Here is an 18,313-nt window from a genome sequence, read left to right as displayed (position 1 = left end):
GCACACACCAGTCAGTGCACCCTCTTTGGACTCAAGTCCTTGTGAGCCTGACATCAGCCAAGATGCCCAGACATATGACCAAGGCCCCCAGCTAGGGGTCAGTCATGAAGAAAGCCCACCAGATGTTGATTTCAAGGAACTTCTAAGGTGCTACTGAACAGATAGTGGCCTGTTCAGGACCAAACACTTTATTCTCTTTCCAGGACATCAGGGTTTCCCTCCATTCAAGGCTGGACTGCCCCTCTCCCCTTCCCAGGGTCAAAACTGCACTGCATGGAGCCTGGGAGCCAAGGATGCCTCAGTTCTCAGAGAGAGGTCTTCTATTAAGGAGGCCCCAGGGCCAGGGGATGAGTGCAGTGAGGACAAGGAGAAGCTCACCACCCTGGCCTTCCTCTTGGCCTCTCAGTACAGCCTGTGGCCCTGGGGGATGCCTCAGAGTTCTGCCCTAGGGCCCTTGAGATTTGTCTGCCCTGGAGTTCAGGGGGATCCCCAGGCCCCCTCCCCTCAGACAGCTGGCCTCAGCCCACCACTTCCACCAGCTGCCAAGTCTAGGAAGAGGGCTCCAGTGGAGGCCCAGTGTCTGCTGGGAAGCTGTCCCTGCCTAACCCTGACCTTGGGATCTCCAGGATGCTGGCCTTGACTCTGGGGCTGGTTCACTCCTCACAGGCAAAAAAGAGATGTGACCTTTTTGTCGCAGGGGGAACGAGGAGGAGAAAGAGGAACTGCAGCCAGTAGGGAACAGTGGGCCAGCCCTCCAGTGCCAGCCCCCCAGGGGGATCCCAGGGTACCTTAGGGGCTCCTCCTCATTCAGTGCTGACCCCAGCTGATGTGGGGAGCAGGGAGGAAGGGCAGGGAAGGAGGATGGGACCATAAGGGCCAGGGTGGAGTGGGGTGGTTGTCAGTTAGAGGGTTGGGGAAGTGGATATAGGTGGCTGTGGGAGGGAGCAGCACCTTGGAGGGTTGCATGTAAAATGGGAATAATGATAGTTTTGTTTGGAAATAATCTAAGACCACTGTAGTCTTATTTATGTTTGCACTGCTCTACAGAGAAGGGTCCTAAGAAGGAGGATGAGGAGTTCCCCAGAGCTATGGATCCACAGGTGGCTGATTAGATCTTCCTCCACATTGACACGGGGTCCTCAGACTGCTCCTGGCAGCCTGCAGCTCTCAATTTCCCCAGGGACCCCTGCATTGTCCTTTTCCCTCAGGCCTGATTGGCCATGGGCCTGTGGTACATCCCATCATGATCTGTATCCCCAAACAAACTAGGGAAGAATAGCTGTTTTTGTGCCTTTCAGCTCTCTGGATACTAACCAGTTCTCTAGAATGGACCCTGGAGACAACACTTGTCTTTGGGGAGCTTCAGTCTGCTTCCCTGAGGTGGCCAGATGACAGGCCTTGGTTTCCTTCCTTGGTGTCCTGACCAGAGAGGAAGACTTGGCCTGAGAAACAGGGCTTCCTTTATCTCTGCACCATTGTAGAGGGAGCCTCTTCTAGTCTCCTAGGGTTATTGCAATGTGGGGAGTGTTGGAGACAGCTCCCTCTTAAACCCAAGAACACGAGGGGAATGGGCTGAGAGGAAGCTAATGGGGCACCTGTTAAAAGTGTGTAAAAGGGGAATGTCATTCACCATGACTGTGGGATTTGTGGGACTTCTGTGCAGGAGCATCTCATCCAGGTGAGGGAGGATGACACATCTTGCTGTGGCCTTAGGGGCTCATGATTCTGCAAAGGCACTCCACAGTTAATATCCCTCCCTAACTACCCACAGCTGGAAGTGTGTGGACTGGTGTCAACACAGATTTGTATTTGCATATTAAACAGTCCCTCCTATAAAGGAACCCTCCTACACTGTTGGTGGGAAAGTAGTTAGGGGCAGCCATTATGGAGAACAGTATGGAGATTCCTCAAACACCTAAAAATAGACTTACCCTAAGATACAACAATCCCATTCTTGTGCATATATCCAGAGAAAACTCTAACTGGAAAAGATACATACACCCCAATGTTCACAGCAGCACTATTTATAATAGCCAAGACATGGAAACAACCTAAATGTCCATCAACAGATGGCTGGATGAGTAAATTGTGGTGTATGTATACAATGGAATACTACTCAGCCATAAGCAAAAATAAAATAAAGCCATTTGCAACAACATGGATAGGCTTGGAGATGGTCATTCTAAGTGACATTAGCCAAAAAGCAAAAGAAAAATACCATCTATCACTTAAATGTGGAAACTGAAGGAGAAGACACAAATGGACTTATTTATGAAACAGAAACACACAGACAGAGAAAACAAACTTATGGTTATCAGAGGGGATGAGAATGGAGAGGGATAAATATGGAGTTTGAGATTTGCAGATACTAACTATAATATATAAAATAGATAAACAACAGGTTTATACTGTATAGCACAGGGAACTGTATTCAACAACTTACAGTTAACCTTTAATGAAATAGGATATGAAAGCAAGTATATGTATGTTCATGTATGCTTAAAGCACTATACCATACACCAGAAATTGACACAAAATTGTAAACTGACTACACTTCATAATATATACACACACACACAAGGAAAACAGACATGAAATTGGTAAATTCCTTAAAAACCACTAATTACCAAAACTTAACTCTGATGAAATAGATGATCTAACATATATTAAAACTCTTAAAGTAATTCAACTCATAGGTAGAGTTCTTCCCAAAAAAGAAATCTCCTGATCCATGTATTCACTAGAGATCTCCATTAAATGTTTCAAGAAAATAACGTGAATTCCACAAAATCTTCTAGCAAATAGAAGCAAAGTGATTATGTCTCCAATTATTTTATGAGGCCAGCATAACATAATACCAAAACCCAACAATGACAGCTCAAAAAAGAAAATTTCTGACAAATACCCCCAGGAATATGGATACACACACACACAAATTCTCAACAAAATATAAGTGTGTTCATGTTCTCCAGCTGTCATGACAAATTATTACAAATTACAAATTGTATCATTAAATTTCAAATTACTATTTAGTAGCTTAAAATATCTCAAATGTATTATAATAATGTTTTGCAGCTCAGTATTCTGATATCAGTCAAGGTGTCAAGCAGATCTGATTCCTTTTGAGAATGTACAGGAGAATCTGTTCCCTTTCCCTTTCTGGCTTCCAGAGGATGCCTGCCTTCCTTGAGTTTGGTCCCTTCTTCCATCTTCAAAGTGCATCACTTTAATCTCTGCTCCTTTCATATCATGGTCTCTCTGACTCAGTTTCTCTCTCCCTACTTTTATATTAAGTACACCGAGAAAATTTATGATAACTTCATCTCAAGATTTTTAACTTAGTTACTTCTGCAAACTCCCTTTTGCCATACAAGGTAACATTCACACAATGTCACAGAAGTGATTAGACATGGACCTCATTGGGGAACCATAATTTAGCCTCCTGCAATAAACCCACAAGGATACCTACCATAAGCATCCATGTGAATAGACTATCACCAAGTGGAATTTATTCCAGGAATGCAAGCCTGGTTCAATAGTCAAAAGTCAACAGTGTAATCTACCCTATGAAGAGTCTAGAGGAGAGAACCCATGCAGTCACATCAATTAATACACAAAAAGCATTAAACAAATTCAACAAATTAAAAATGCTCAGAAAACTAGGAACAGAAGTGAACTACCTCAACTTAAAGTACATCTACAAAACACCCACATCTAACATCATAATGGTGAAAGAATTCATGCTTTCCCCCTGAGTTCAAAAACAATGTTAGAATGTCTGCTCTCTTCTGTCAGTTTGCAACTTAGCACTACAGGTTCTAGTTAGTGTAGCACAGCAATAAAAGGAAATAAAGTCATACCGATTAGAAAAGAATATAATTGTCATTCTTTACAGATGACATTATTATCTATGGAAAAAGCTCCAAGGAATCTATAAGAAAACTCATAATAAATTATAATAAATGGCTTTAGCAAGATCCCAGAATTCAAGATCCTTACATAAACATAAATACACAACATTAATCATACTTCCATATTCTAGCAGTGAACTGAGCAATTGAAAACCAAAATTTAAAACATACACAATAAGTTTCAGTTCAAGGTGGCACCGTGGAAACATCCTTAACTCACCTCCTCCCACAAACACAACAAATCTACAACTACATGAGGAACAATTTCCTCTGGAAAAGCCTAAGAAATGGAGCAACCTCTTCTCATCAGGCAAACCAGAGGGAAACCACGTCAAATCAGGTGGGAAAGGCTGAGACACAATTTCACAATAAACCCCACACCTCGTGTGGACAGACACACTCAGGAGGGAATTCAAAATGGAGAACTTCTCTCTGAGGTGTGAACAGTTTGTACCCCAGCATGGGGACTCAAATTTTGAAGACTAACAACTGAGAGAGAAACCCCCAAAACATCTGACTTGGAAGACACTTGGGTCACATGCCTGTGAGGCCCACTGAGTTGTGGTGAATTCAGGACCCATTCTTAAAGGGCCTGTGATCTTGGTCCCAGGGCGAAGTTCAGAAGCAGCCCTTTCAAAAGCACCCAGATTTTATGTGAAAGAGATTCATTTCCTAATTAGGAAGCATTGGTCTGAGGGGCAGGGGCTGCTGGGATTCTCCCCAGAGACTGAGGCTGGTGGTGGGTGTCATCTTCCTACTATCCCTCTGCCTTAATAAAACCAGCAGGTACCATCTTCATTATTTTTCCCTTCCCTCTGGGAGCCAACTTTATGCCCCAGCCAGCAGGAGCCATCTTCCCAGCTCTCCCTCTGTCTTGCTATATTTCTTTCTTCTTTTTTCTTTTCTTCTGCTTCCCTTTATTCAGAAGGTGTCATCTTTGCACTCTCCCACTGCCTCCCTCCAGCCATCTTCACACTCTCCCTCTGATGGGCTCCAGAGTACCAGTATCTCCAAGCAGGGGATGTCTACACACTGGTGACCCAGTTATTGTGGCTTCCACTCAGGGGATGCTCCTTCATTACCTGGCTCTGGAGAACTCAGCTGATTGCATATCTGGGTCCCATGGGACTATAACAACTGGAGAGACACTTCTTGGCAGGCTACCACTTTCAGGGAACTGCATATTACACTGAGACACACACCTAGCCTTGATGTGAAAAAAAGGCCTACTTCCTAGTCTTAGAGCTTTGGAATTGGAGGCAGGTCAGGCTTGGCACACATCAGGAGGCCACAGAGGTGCTTTCAGGGAAGGCAGGCTGCAGGTGCCATCTTTGCACTCTCAGTCTGCCTCTTTACAACTCACTGACATTTCCCAGAAAGGAGCTTGGGCATTTATCTCAAGTCCTGTTGCTTATGACTGTTCTCCAGGGAACACCTCCAGGCTTCCTGCCTCTGGGGGTCAGCAGGGCCTACACTTCCAGTCCAAAGACTCAATATATTTGTATTTTTTAAAAGCTGTTATTGGAGGGTTTCTATTCCAATCAGCCTGAATCTAGGTGCTGACTGAGAGCCTCCCCTTTGGGATAGTGACTGGTCTTGGCACATCCTCAACAGCTGGGAACTGTTAAAAATAATATAAGATGCTTGTACAATCACAGTTTCCTTGACAACCAAGAGTACTCAGGGTTAACTGACAAATTTCATTTCCTTCACAACTCTTCATGACTGGGAGAGAAGGTCACTTTATTTAATGCATAGAAACCAACACAGAAAGCCAAGTGAAATGAAGAAACAGAGGACTATGAACAATGTTCCAAATGAAACAACACGATAAAATCCCAGAAAAAAAAAATCTTAATGAAATGAAGATAAGCAATTTGCCTGATGATGAATTCAAAGTACACTCATAAAAAAGCCCACTGAACTGAGAATAAAAAATGGATGCACACAGTGAAAACTTCAACAAAGTTAGAAAATATAAGAAAGTTCCAAACAGAAGTCACAGAACTAAAGAATACAATATTGAACTTAAAAATACATTAGATGAAGCATGAGAAAGAATCAGTGAACTCAAGGACAGGTGAGAGAAATACCCTCAAATATGGAAGCACAAAGGGAAATGAAGGGGGGGAAAAGTAAAGACAGCTTATGGGATTAATAGCACAACATCAAGCAGAGTAACATTCTCATTATAGGAGCTCCAGAAGGAGAAGAGAAAATGGGACAGGAAAGATATTTGAAGAAACAATGTCTAAAACATTCCCTAACCTAGGGAAGGAAACAGACACTGAGTTACAAGAAGCCCAGAGAGCTCCAAAGTAGACTAGTAACTAGTAAGGAGATTTACTGAATCAGTAAACTTTAAAATTTCCAACAAACAAAAATCCAGGATCACCAATACCACAGAAATACAAAACATCATAAAGACATACTATAAACAACTATATAGAAACAAAATGGATAACCTAGAAGAAATGGACAGGTTTCTAGAAACATACAGTCCACCAAGACTGAATCAAGAAGAAACTGACCACTTGAACACAAATCGAGCATTAGAAATCAAATTGAATTTGCAATAAAAACCCTCCCTACAAATAAAAGTCCAGGACCAGATGGCTTAACTGGGGAATTCTATCAAACATACAAAGAACTCATAATGGTCCTTCTCAAACTCTTCCAGAAGGTTGAAAAGGAGAGTGTACTCCCAAACTCATTCTATGAAGCCACCATCACCCTGATACCAAAACCAGACAAAAAAACTACCAAAAAACAAAATTGCAGACCAATATGACTGATAAATATAGATGCAAAAATCCTCAACAAAATATTAGCAAACAGAAACCAACAGCATATAAATTATATCATACACCAGGATCAAGTTGGTTTCATCCCAGGAACACAATGATGGTTCAACATAAGCAAATCAATGAAATATACCACATCAACAAGAGAAAGAAAAAGAAAACATGATCATCTCAATAGGTGTAGGAAAAGCATTTGATAAAATTCAACACCAATTTATGATAAAAACTCTCACCAAAGTGGGTACAGAGGGAACATATCTGAACATAATAAAAAACTATTTATGACAAACCTACAGTAAGCATAGTACTCAATGGTGAAAAACTGAAAAATCTTCCTACTAAAATCTGGGATCAGACAACGTTGTCCACTATCACCACTCCTATTCAACATAATCTTGGAAGTCCTAGCCACATAAATAAGGCAAGAAAAAGAAATAAAAGGGATCCAAATTGGAAGAGATGTAAAACTGACACTATACACAGATGACATTATACTATATATAGAAAACCCTAATAGGTCCACACAAAAACTACTAGAACTAATCAAAGAATTCAGCAAAGTAGCAGGATACAAGATTAATGTACAAAAATCAGTTGCATTTTTTTACACTAATGATGAATCAGCAGGAAAAGAAAGTAAAGAACAGTCTCTTTTTAAATAGCACCAAAAGTAAAAATAAATCTAGGAATAAATCTAACCAAGGAGGTGAAAAACTTATACATGGAGAACTATGAAACACTGATGAAAGAAATTAAAGAAGACTTGAAAAAATGGAAAGATATCCCATGCTCCTGGATTAGAAGAATCAACATTGTTAAGAAGGTCACACTGCCTAAGGCAATCTACAGATTTAATGCAATCTCTATCAAATTACCCAGGACATATTTCACAGAACTAGAATAAATCATATGAAAATTTATAGAGTCACATGAGATCCAGAATTGCCAAAGCATTACTGAAGAAAAAGAATGAGGCTAGAGGAATAACACCCCCAGACCTCAGACAATACTACAGAGATACAATGAGCCAAACAGCATGGTATTGGTACAAAAACAGACATATGCATCAATGGAACAGAATAGAGAGCCCAGAAATGAACCCACAAACTTTTGGTCAATTAAACTTTGACAAAGGAGGTAAGAACATATAATGGAATAAAAACAGTCTCTTCAGCAAATGGTGCTGGGAAACCTGGGCAGCAGCATGTAAATCAATGAAGCTAGAATACTCCCTCACACCATATACAAAAGTAAACTCAAAATGAGTTAAAGACTTAAACATAAGTCAAGGTAAAATAAACCTCCTAGAAGAAAACATAGGCAAAACATTATCTCATATATATCTCAGCAATGTTCTCCCAGAAAAAGAAATAAAAGCAGAAATAAACAAATGGGACCTAAATAAACTTACAAGCTTTTGCACAGCAAAGGAAAACATAAGCAAAACAAAACAACCTATGGAATGGGCTCTCTCCAAGACAGGCATCCACCGTCCATCAGCTGCCTGGGGACTAGGTGCTTTATTCACTGAAGTAACTGAACTAGTATGTGTCCTAGTGCATACCAACAACACTTGCTGAATTAATTAGTAACTGGGAAGCCCAGGTGGAGTTAGAAGCTCTGTCCAGAATTATCTCATATCAGTGTTATCAAGAAGTGACAGTAATCTATTCCCTTATCAGTCTGTCTCCTACACCTGCAGCATTCCTCAGGGTGTGCAGGAACATGGACCAGGGCCAGGCAGAGAAGATGCCCTAATTGATAAATCTTGCCAGGAGAGGATGTTGCCCTAGACCACACAATCATATGACTCAAGTCTAACCGTCTCACTTCCACAGATACTGCTTCGCACTCCAGGACGACATCCAAGAGACTGAGGGGAGGGAGGACACTGGTCTCACCAGGTCCATTCACTTCCAGGGAGTAACAACTAGAGCATGAACCCAAGGCTAAGGGCTCAGCGCTCACCTGTGTGTTTCATCCAATCTTCCCAACCCTGAGGTGGGTATCACTAACCTCTCTCTACAGGAGAGAAAATCAAGCTCAGGTCACACACAGGAGTCCAGAGACAACACTCTTCCCCACTCTACTGTAGACTCCCAGCCACAGATCAGAACATGGGCCTCAATCTGGTCTGAAGTCAGGCAGTGGGAGGTGGGTTCTTTGGTGTTTATTAGACTGCATAACTCACATGTTATATATGTGTCAAATGTTAAATACACTGTAAGAAATGCCATCCAGTTTGGCTGCCATCCCCACACTGCCAGAGATAGGAAAGCAGAAGCACACTAAAAGCAACCCAAAGCCCCTCTCCTGCCTAAATGACTTTGTCCTCCCCTCTTCTCCTCTCCCTTCAGCCCCCAACAGCAGGCCTCAGACCAGTAGAAGACCAGCAGGGGAAGGAGCACTAAGAACTAACCTGGTAAGTGTCAGAGGTCACCAGGAGACATCACAATACCACCCCCACCTCACTCTGCCACCTTAGAGAGGTTCAGCCTCATCAAATGTCTCCACCTGGGCCTCAGGTGCCCAGACCAGTGGTGGACACTAGCCCAAGCTGGATCGGATTCCCTCCCCCAGGAGTCAGAGTGCTCTGAAGACATATACCTCTGGGAAGCTAGGGTCAGCTCTCTTCTGCCAAGTGCAGGAGGATGTGGTAAAAGTGAAAAGAGAACAAACAAAAACAACAGCTGTGCAGAGATGCAGGGTGCAAGAAGATTTTCTAAATGTAAAGAGGTAAGAGAGTAGCAGCCTTGGTCTAGTTTCTAATTCCTGGTTACATCCATGCCTGAAGCTTTAACTGCTCTCGCTGTCTGTGAAACACCATGAGAAATCCCTGGATTTTAATCATTAACTCCCCAATTTCTACAACCCATTTGCTACAAGTAGTGCCTGAATTGCTTTAGCACCCTTCCCTATTTTTCACTCAGCTACCTCCAAGCCATTCTCCAGGTCCCAGCTTAACAGCACTTCCTGCAGGAAACCCTCCCGGACTACTCCTCAAACCTTGGCTCCACTTTTTAAGGGTATAAAAGATAACACTGTGCACCTCATCATATTCAGTAAATGTGATTACTTTCCTGTTAGACTGTAAACACCAAAGAGTTAAAACCACTTTGATCCTACTGCTTAACACACAGGTCAGGTACATGCTCGGTAACATTACTAAATTGATGAAAATCAAGAAACTGGTGGAGGTACATAGGAGAAGTGAGAAGGATCAACACTGATAAACACCCCTCTGATAAAAATGATGCTGCTTTGAACCCACTTTCCTCACCCCTTCCAAGTTTCTGGTTCCTCCCTCTTCCATCTCTACATTAGGCCCAAGTTGGCCATGACAATCATAATGTAATACTTTGGTGCCAACTCATTCAGGAACCCAGGCTGGAGGAATCATGTTTCAAGGTAACTCACTGTAACAGGAGAAAGTCTATAGGAGTTTAGGGAAGAAAAGAATAATGACTGGTTTTGAGGTCTAGACAAACCTCAGTTTTGCTCTACATTTACTGGCTGTGAACCCTGGACAAGTTACCGGAGACCTGGTTCCCTTATCTGTAAAGTGAAAAAAAATAATACCTCAAAGGTGAGGATGAAAATGACTTTGAAACCACAGCACCTACGGCAAGCTTGCAACTAATGCTAGTCAGCTGGTCGTGGTGAAGTCCATGCAGACCTCACCCCTACACCCCTACCCCCAGCTCCTACCAGCCTCAGAAGGGTTCAGAGCCCAGAGCCTGCCCTAAGAATGAGCATCTGAGACAGACCTTGGAGAACATCTATTCTATTGGCTTTCCAATGTACGGGAGCCTCAAGAAATGAAAGAGAAAAGAGAAGCAAAAAGGAAGAAAGAGCATCTCAGGGTCAGGCAGGGGGGTGGGCAGAGCAGGCTGGATGAGTGGTGGGGTTGCTTGAGATGCCTGTTGGGGAATCAGTTGTTTTCTACTTAGTAGGTACATTACTGTGAGCAAGGTGAGGAATAAACTATACATAGTTCCTAGAAAACTCAACTAGAATGCTTTTCATAAAACTTTTTATTAATGCTTGAGAATTGAAAACATACCAATTCAATTCATCAGAATGGCATATCAATTATAGCTAACCACCGGGAGCACATTATTAGGGATGTTACTAATATGAAAATGAATTTTGTTTGCATTTTCCTTATACTGAAAACTTTTCAGAAACTCTGGATTTTCTGTTGCTCATGTAAGATGGTCTCCTCACATCTTTGAGCTCCAAAAACCATACAAGAGACTTCTTTATTAAAAGTCAAATTAACAGTCAAACCAGCACAACTAGGAATCTGGTCTGCAGCCTCTGTAGATGATTTATAGCACTGATGGTCCTGCCTTTCAAACAGGTGGTACCAACACCCAGCAAAGTCCCAGAGAGGGATAGAGGGAGGGCTACAGCTGAAAGTAATAAGGACAAGTTCATGCAGAAGATGTAACTCAGAGGAAGGCAGGACCTGCCTAGGGCCCAGGCCTTCTTAGGGATGGGCTGGAGGGAAACACCACTGGCATCTTAACAGGATGCTCCCCTGGTGCAGGGACTGACTGTGCCACATGTGCACTGCATGTGGGTCATTTGGCACATCCGCCTCCACCACATATACAAAGGCCAGTAACACTTTCAATCAATGTAACAACAACAAGCAAAGCAAAACCCACATACATTTCAAAATGCCCCTGGAGACAGAGTAAAAATCACACCCACTGAGTACCCCTAAATTAGCAGAAAGAAAACAGAACAATTACAGTGGGTACAAAGTCAAAAGAGACAAAGAGGGAAACAAAAAATTTGATGAGGAACCAGCAGAAAAAGGGCATCCTTCAGTTACTTTCACCTACCAACTCAAGTCCCAGCTCCTTAGAAAACAAAGTCCTTCAGAACTTGGCCCCACCTATCCCGGCTGCCTCCACTCCAGCTTTCTCCCCAAGGCACCCACCCACACTCTCCCTTCCCAGACAACTCCTGGTTTTCCTGACCAGATGTGCCATTTTCAGATTTCTGTGCCTTGGCATATGCATTCTCCTCTACCTGGGGTGCACCTCTCAAGGCAAACTCCCAATCATACATCCAAACCAAGCACGAAGGTTTATGAAGCCAGACACAGACAGTCCCACACCACTCAGGCCTTCTGTCCCCACAGCACTCCCCACAGTCCTTCTGTTTTCCTGCTTAACTGCACCCCACTGTCTGGAGCAAGAGCTAATGAAGGGCAGGTGCCCCTTGACTCCTTGCAGAAAACTGGCACTCAATGAATTCTAAATGAATGACCTTGCATGAAATGTTTTTGTAAAAGGCTAAAAAGAAAATCACACAGAAAGCAGACAATAGATATTTTCTACTATTGAAAGCATGTATTTTCTCAACTCTGATCTTTGGTTGAGTATCACTTAGGAATCAGACAGAGATGCTCTACCACTTTCTAATTGAGTGTCTGTGGGCAAATTAAGTAACCTCATTGTGTCCAAACTTCCACTTACTGAAAGGAACCACCTCTGCAGTTTGGTTAAGAGGACTAATTAATATATATTTTAAAAAAGAAAAGAAAACTAACATAAAGTGTTGACTAAATGGTAGTTCTCACTAGCCTGCCAGAATCACAGAAACTTTAACCGGACCAGATACTGTGCCATCAGGAATGTGAGCACAATGAAATTTTTGTTAAAATCATGTTTTTTTGAGGAGAGCTGAAAGTCAACAAATCCAACAGCTTGTTTTCCAGCTTGCTGTGCTCTGTACAGTCCTCAGCACTGATCCCCAGTGACCACTATGTCCCCAGCTCCACTGACAATGTGGGCTCCCAGTTCTCTGGTCTCTGGCCACACCTCCTCCTCCTCTTCTGTAGCTTGCCCACTAAGGACACCTCAAGTCAGACATTCCTTCGGCTCAGCTCACACATTTTTTTCTCAACATGTCCCTTCTCAAGACTTCAATTAGGATCTCTATGGGGACGACCTCACAATCTCTCAGTCACATTAAGAAAATGTTTCAAACTGAGCTTATCCAACATAGATACTTACCTTAATTAGGTGATGAAACATACAGCTTCAGCTTCTTTCATATCATTTTTTCCTTTTTTCCCAAGTCTTATATATCACCAATCCTCAGCTTCCTCTTCCTTTGCCCACCTCTTAAAACTACTTGCTTGCCAAGGTTCCTTCTTCAGTCTTTCTATTCTGTCTCATTGATTCTTAACCTCTCTGGGATAATGAACACTTTGAAAATGTACTGAATGCTACGGATTCTTTACTAAAAAGATAAACACACAGAATATATGCACGCAATTTCAGCTAACCAATTACTCAAATAAGAATCTGTGTTCATCCACACCAGACTACAAATTACACAAATTTTCATCTCCAGATTCTAGGTCTCTCTTATTTTCAGGATGCCTTCTGGATATAGCCTACATAGCCTACCAGCATCATAAATTCAACAAGTCCAAACCAGAACTCACTATTTCTGCATAACAAACCTCCTCTGCCTACAGTACTTCTCCTCTAATGGCACCACCATGCCCCCAAGCTAGAAGCCTTGGAATTAACAACCTTCCCCATACTACATCACCAGGTCCTGTCTCAGAATCTCTCCCAAATCCAAATCTCACCTCTTCAGCCTCTTACTCTGTAAGATCTCATCATCCTTTGCTTCATCCCATACCTGCCATGATGGAAAGTCCACCACTCCTCTGAGAAGAGACCGTTACTGACTCTTAACATCTCCATCTTCCATGCCACTACATCACTTCACCTCTAGGTCACGTAGCCTGATTCCCCATCTCAGTTTTCTACCATCATTTACACCAGTGTTGATCTAGATTCTCCCAAAATTTCAAAACTGATCATGTGCCTGCCTCTTCTCAAAAACTCTGATGCTTCTCCATTGCACAAATATAAAGTCAAACTCCCTTCTGCCTACAGAGTCTTCCACAATTTGCCACCTAAGTCCTTTTCCAGGATTGGATTCCACAGCTCAGATTGTCACTTGCATCTATTGTCTTCGTATCAAAACCACACCCACTCAGAAAGGCTCAATTCAAACTCCACTCTTTATATCCTCTACAGAACGATTAGGAAATGATTTTGCACAGGAAAGGCAAAATTCCCAAAGGACAGATTCAGAAAATGAAAAGATTCTTTTTCTTCCTTGAAATCTTTTAAGTCCTTCTGGAAACATTAAGCTTTTAAAAAATCAGTGAGTCAAGTATTATTAATATTTCAATCAAGAAATCAGGAAGATAAAATAAAAAAACATAAAAATCAAATTTCTTCTCTATAGCACAGGGAACTATATTCAATATCTTATAGTAACCTTTAATGAAAAAGAATATAAAACGAAAGATATGTACATGTATATATATGTACGACTGAAACATTACGATGTATACTAGAAAATAACTCACTGTAACTGACTGTCTCAATTCAAAAAATTTTAAATAAATAAATGAGTAAATATATCATTTATTCAAATATTATTATTTCAATCAAGAAATCCTTTATAAACCCAGCATTCTTAACCAACATTTACTAAATACTAATAAAGCACAAAATAGATTAAACTTATATTAAATATCAACCTGAAGATTAAAAGTTACCATCTGGACCAGGATTCTAATATTCCAGTATTTGAACTTGGATCTTAAGAAAGGAAAAAAAAATTACACTAAGAGGACTTGACATTTCACCTAATAGAGATGTAAGTCACATTAAGTGGACAACTGTGATAGAAAGTTACCCAATCTAAATCATCTTCAGACTAGGAAAAATTCTTATCAGATTAAAAAAAAAATCTTTCAACTGACATGTTATGAACATAAGGACTTTCTTCAGTACACAGTTAAGCATTAATTTCTTCTAAGGGCCCAAGGACGTGATGGGCAATTCCCACTAGCACCACGGAAGGTGCTGAACTGAATCCATCCATGGAAAATGCAGGTGAGGTGGGCTGTGGGTTCTGGCTGGCAGAAGTCCCACAGAGACCGAATGAATTACCCGAGATTCTGTGGAAAAAGTCAAGAGAGCGAGAGGGAGTCGGGAGCCAACTCCAGGTGCCTCTCAAATGCTCCCACATTTATTGTGTACAATCAAAGGAAAAATCATTAACAGTAGTGTGACAGAATGCAGGAATTTAGGGAAAGACAGGATGGGATAGAGATTGGAGAAGTCACAATGAGTACAAAGGCTTAGTTTATCTTTAGGGAAGTCATGGGGAGAGGGGAACAAGATACATTCTTTAGGTATGTTAATTACAAAGCAGACTACCAGACCAGCCAGTTCCTTGTTTTGGGGATAACAGATTATCTAACAGCAGGCACGCCCAGGGTTTATAGCTGAGGGCCTGAGGCATTGCTTTGCAATGAGCAGAGTGCTATCTAAAACCTCAACTAGGCAAGTAAGGCATTGTCTCTGCTTTCTATGGCAAGGAGACAGGAGTGCGGGTGCACAAGCGCCTTCTTGCAAAGCAGTTATTAAGCACATTTGTTCTTCTTAAAGGTGACAGGCGGCTGGGCTCTTTTACAACTTGTTAACCCAATCATGGCTCCCACAGAGGGCAAACAAGATGGTGATTTCAGGATTGTACACACAGGCCACTGTGAACTCAACCTGGGGGGGAGTCCTGGGTGCCCAGGTCCTGGTCTCCACCCCACCCCTGGCGCCACTACCTACCGCCTGAATGCCACTCCCCCACTCCCCATGATCAAAGAGGGCCAGCTGGGAAGCACCCCAAGCAACACCCCAGCCCAGAGGCCCAGCACCGCCCAAGACGCCTGCGCAAGAACGACGGGGCAGCCTGGCTGGGGTCCCGGCCCGGCTCAGGGCTGGGGCTGTGGTCAGGGGCCCACACCGCAGCTGCGTGTGCTGAGGCCAGGCGGGGGACCACTCGGGCGGGCGCAGCCGGCACGCAGGGAGCGGACACTCACCACACGACGACGTGGGAGCCCTCCCCGATGTAAAAGATTGCTGGAGCGCGGCTTCACAGCGAATACCTGCCCGCGGACCATCTCGGGGCTGTGCCCCCGGCCACCGCCGCCACCGCCACCGCCGCCAGGTTGGCTGCCGAGGCGCCGCCGCCGCCGCCTCCGCCGCTGCCGTCGCTGCGCTGGGAACGAAGATCCGCGGCCTCCACTCTGCCCATGCGGCGCCTCCTGGAGGGACTGCTCCGCCGCCGTCGCCGCCGGGAGCAAGGCGGGCGCCGCTCTGGAGATCCGCAGAGCCGCCATTGGCTCAACCAACTGCCGCCTGCCTTCCTGAGGAACTGACTGTTGGGCGAGCGGAGGGAGGGGCACGGCCAGGGAGGGCGCCTGGACGGGGCTGGGAAGCACGTGCGCAGATTGGCTCCCGTGTCCTGAGGGCGGGGCTGCGCGCTTGAGATGGAGACACGTGTGTATAAGGGTCCACCCAGATTTGAGAGAGTAGTAGTGGGTCTACATTAAAGGTCAGTAACCAAGGCAATTCAGACCCTTTTAGTTTCTTCCTAAAGATTTTAAAATAAATATTTTAGTGAAGTAATATGGAACTAGTGTAAAAGGAAAAAGCATCATATGTATAGATCAATAAATTTTGACAAAATGAACATACTTATAAAGGCACCACCCATATCAAGAAATAGACCACTTTCAACACCCCTAAATCCACTTCATGCCCCTTCTAAGTCATAATTCCTTTTCCCCAAAGTAATCACTGCCCCGAAGGTCTACCAAAATAGATGTTTTGTCTTTTTTTAAAAAATAAACTTTATATATATATATAAAAACCTAGAGTATTATTTTGTGTTGCTTTTTTCCCCCTCATTATTATGTTTGTAAATGTACCCATATCACTGCCTGTAGCAATCATTGTTCTCATTGCTCTATGGTGCCCCATTGCATGCCTTTTATTAAAGTTGGTTCATTTGACTGTCGACATTTGTTGACATCTGTTTACAGTATTAGGTTGTCATGCATCTTAATAATTCTCTCTTTTTTATCAATTAGTAGCATACCATTTTATGGAGATATCATGATTTGCTTATCCATTTACCTGTTGATGGACTCTTGAGCTGTTTCCAATGTGGGGCTATTATAAATAAGGCTGCTATAAATATTCAAGTACATGTGTGTTGGATATGTTTCATTTCTCTTGGGTAAATTTCTGGGAGTAGAATTGGTGGGACTTATGATAGGTATCTGTTGAACTTTTTAAGGATTTCCAAACTGTTTTCCCGACTGCTTGTACCATTTTAAATTCCTGCCAGCAGCATATGCAAGTTCTAGTTGCTCTACATCTTCATTTACACTGGGTGTGGATGGTTTCTGAATTTTAGCCATTCTAGTCCATGTGTGGTAGTATCTTATTGTGATTTTTATTTTCACTTCCCTAATGATGAAGGTTTTGAGCCATTTTTCATTTGCTTATTTGCCATTCATATAGCTTCTTTAGTACAATCTTTATTTTTCTTGGATTGTTTGTCTTACTGAGTTGTAAGTGTTCTTTATACAGACTAGTTACAAATCTTTGGTTGGATGTGTATGATGTGCAGGTATTTTTATTTCTTCCTTAATTTTTCATTTTTGAAAAATTGTTGTTGCTGTCACGTGAAAGTAAAAGTTATGTTTATGTAGACAAATTCCAGCAATTTGTATACGGTCGGAATTCACTTGCTAATTCAATTAGTGCTTCTATACATTCTTTTTGCTGTTTTAATTTACCACATGTCATCTGTGAAGTATGATAATCAAGTTTTTCTAGCCTTTATATCTGTTTAAAATGTATTTTATTGCACTGGGTAAAAATCTCTGGAATAATGTTGAATAGAAGCAATGGTATTTGGCATCATTTGCTCATATTTTCAATATTTCATCTTTAAGTATGATATTTTACATATTTTTGTAGACTATTCTGTATCATAGTAAGGAAGATTTCTTCTTTTCCTAGCCTAATAAGATACTTATGATGCGTATGTTAAATTTTGTCTAATGATTTTTCTGTATATATTGAGATAATCATATGACCACAACTGGGTATGGCAGCATTGTGAGGATGATGGAACAGTCCCATATCTTGATTGTTTGTGTGACTATATTATTTGAGAAAACTGTATATTATAAATGGTGAATTTTACTGTAAATAATTATATCTTAATAAAAAAAATCAGTGCAAGAGCTGCCTTAAGGTCCACCACGACCATTTTTCAAATTTTTTTGTAAAAATCTATCCATGTTTACCCTAAGTTTTCTCAAACTACACAAGCCTGTGAGACTAATGGCATCACACTGTCGGAAACAATCACTGACATTTCACTGGTTCTCACTATGAGCTTCTTGCCTTACAACATAGCCCCCAGCAAAGCCCCTAGGGGCCACTTCGGTGGGGTACTTTGTGCCCTTAAACAGTGAGAACTTCATAGTAGATTTATTAGATTTAGCAAAAACAAACTAAAGACAGGATTGTAAGTTAAATTTTAACTTAAGATAAACTACAAATAATTTTTTAGAGGCATATTTTATTGTGCTTCGCCTGGCAGTCTTATTTCATGATGGAATAGCAATGGTCAGTAGTAAGGCTGAGAGTGGTCTGTCTTCTGGGTCACCTTTGGATATGGGACACC

The 18,313-nt window shown here is 42.2% G+C and overlaps 1 protein-coding gene across 1 annotated transcript in view; it reads right to left on the bottom strand.

Moving 5' to 3' along the window:
* Positions 1-16,150, bottom strand: part of LOC116667317 (zinc finger protein 37A-like) — a 75,951-nt gene extending 59,801 nt beyond the window's left edge. Inside the window, exon 1 of the mRNA XM_032491975.1 lies at positions 15,648-16,150. Within this exon, the coding sequence (XP_032347866.1) occupies positions 15,648-15,947 (300 nt within the window). The 5' untranslated portion in view covers positions 15,948-16,150. The remainder of the gene's footprint in view (positions 1-15,647) is intronic.
* Positions 16,151-18,313: the final 2,163 nt, after the last annotated feature.

This window comes from Camelus ferus, chromosome 11 (genome assembly GCF_009834535.1).
Source record: "Camelus ferus isolate YT-003-E chromosome 11, BCGSAC_Cfer_1.0, whole genome shotgun sequence".
NCBI lineage: Eukaryota > Metazoa > Chordata > Mammalia > Artiodactyla > Camelidae > Camelus > Camelus ferus.
The sequence above is the reverse complement of the archived record's forward strand: the minus strand, read 5'-3'. Positions and strand labels throughout refer to the sequence as shown.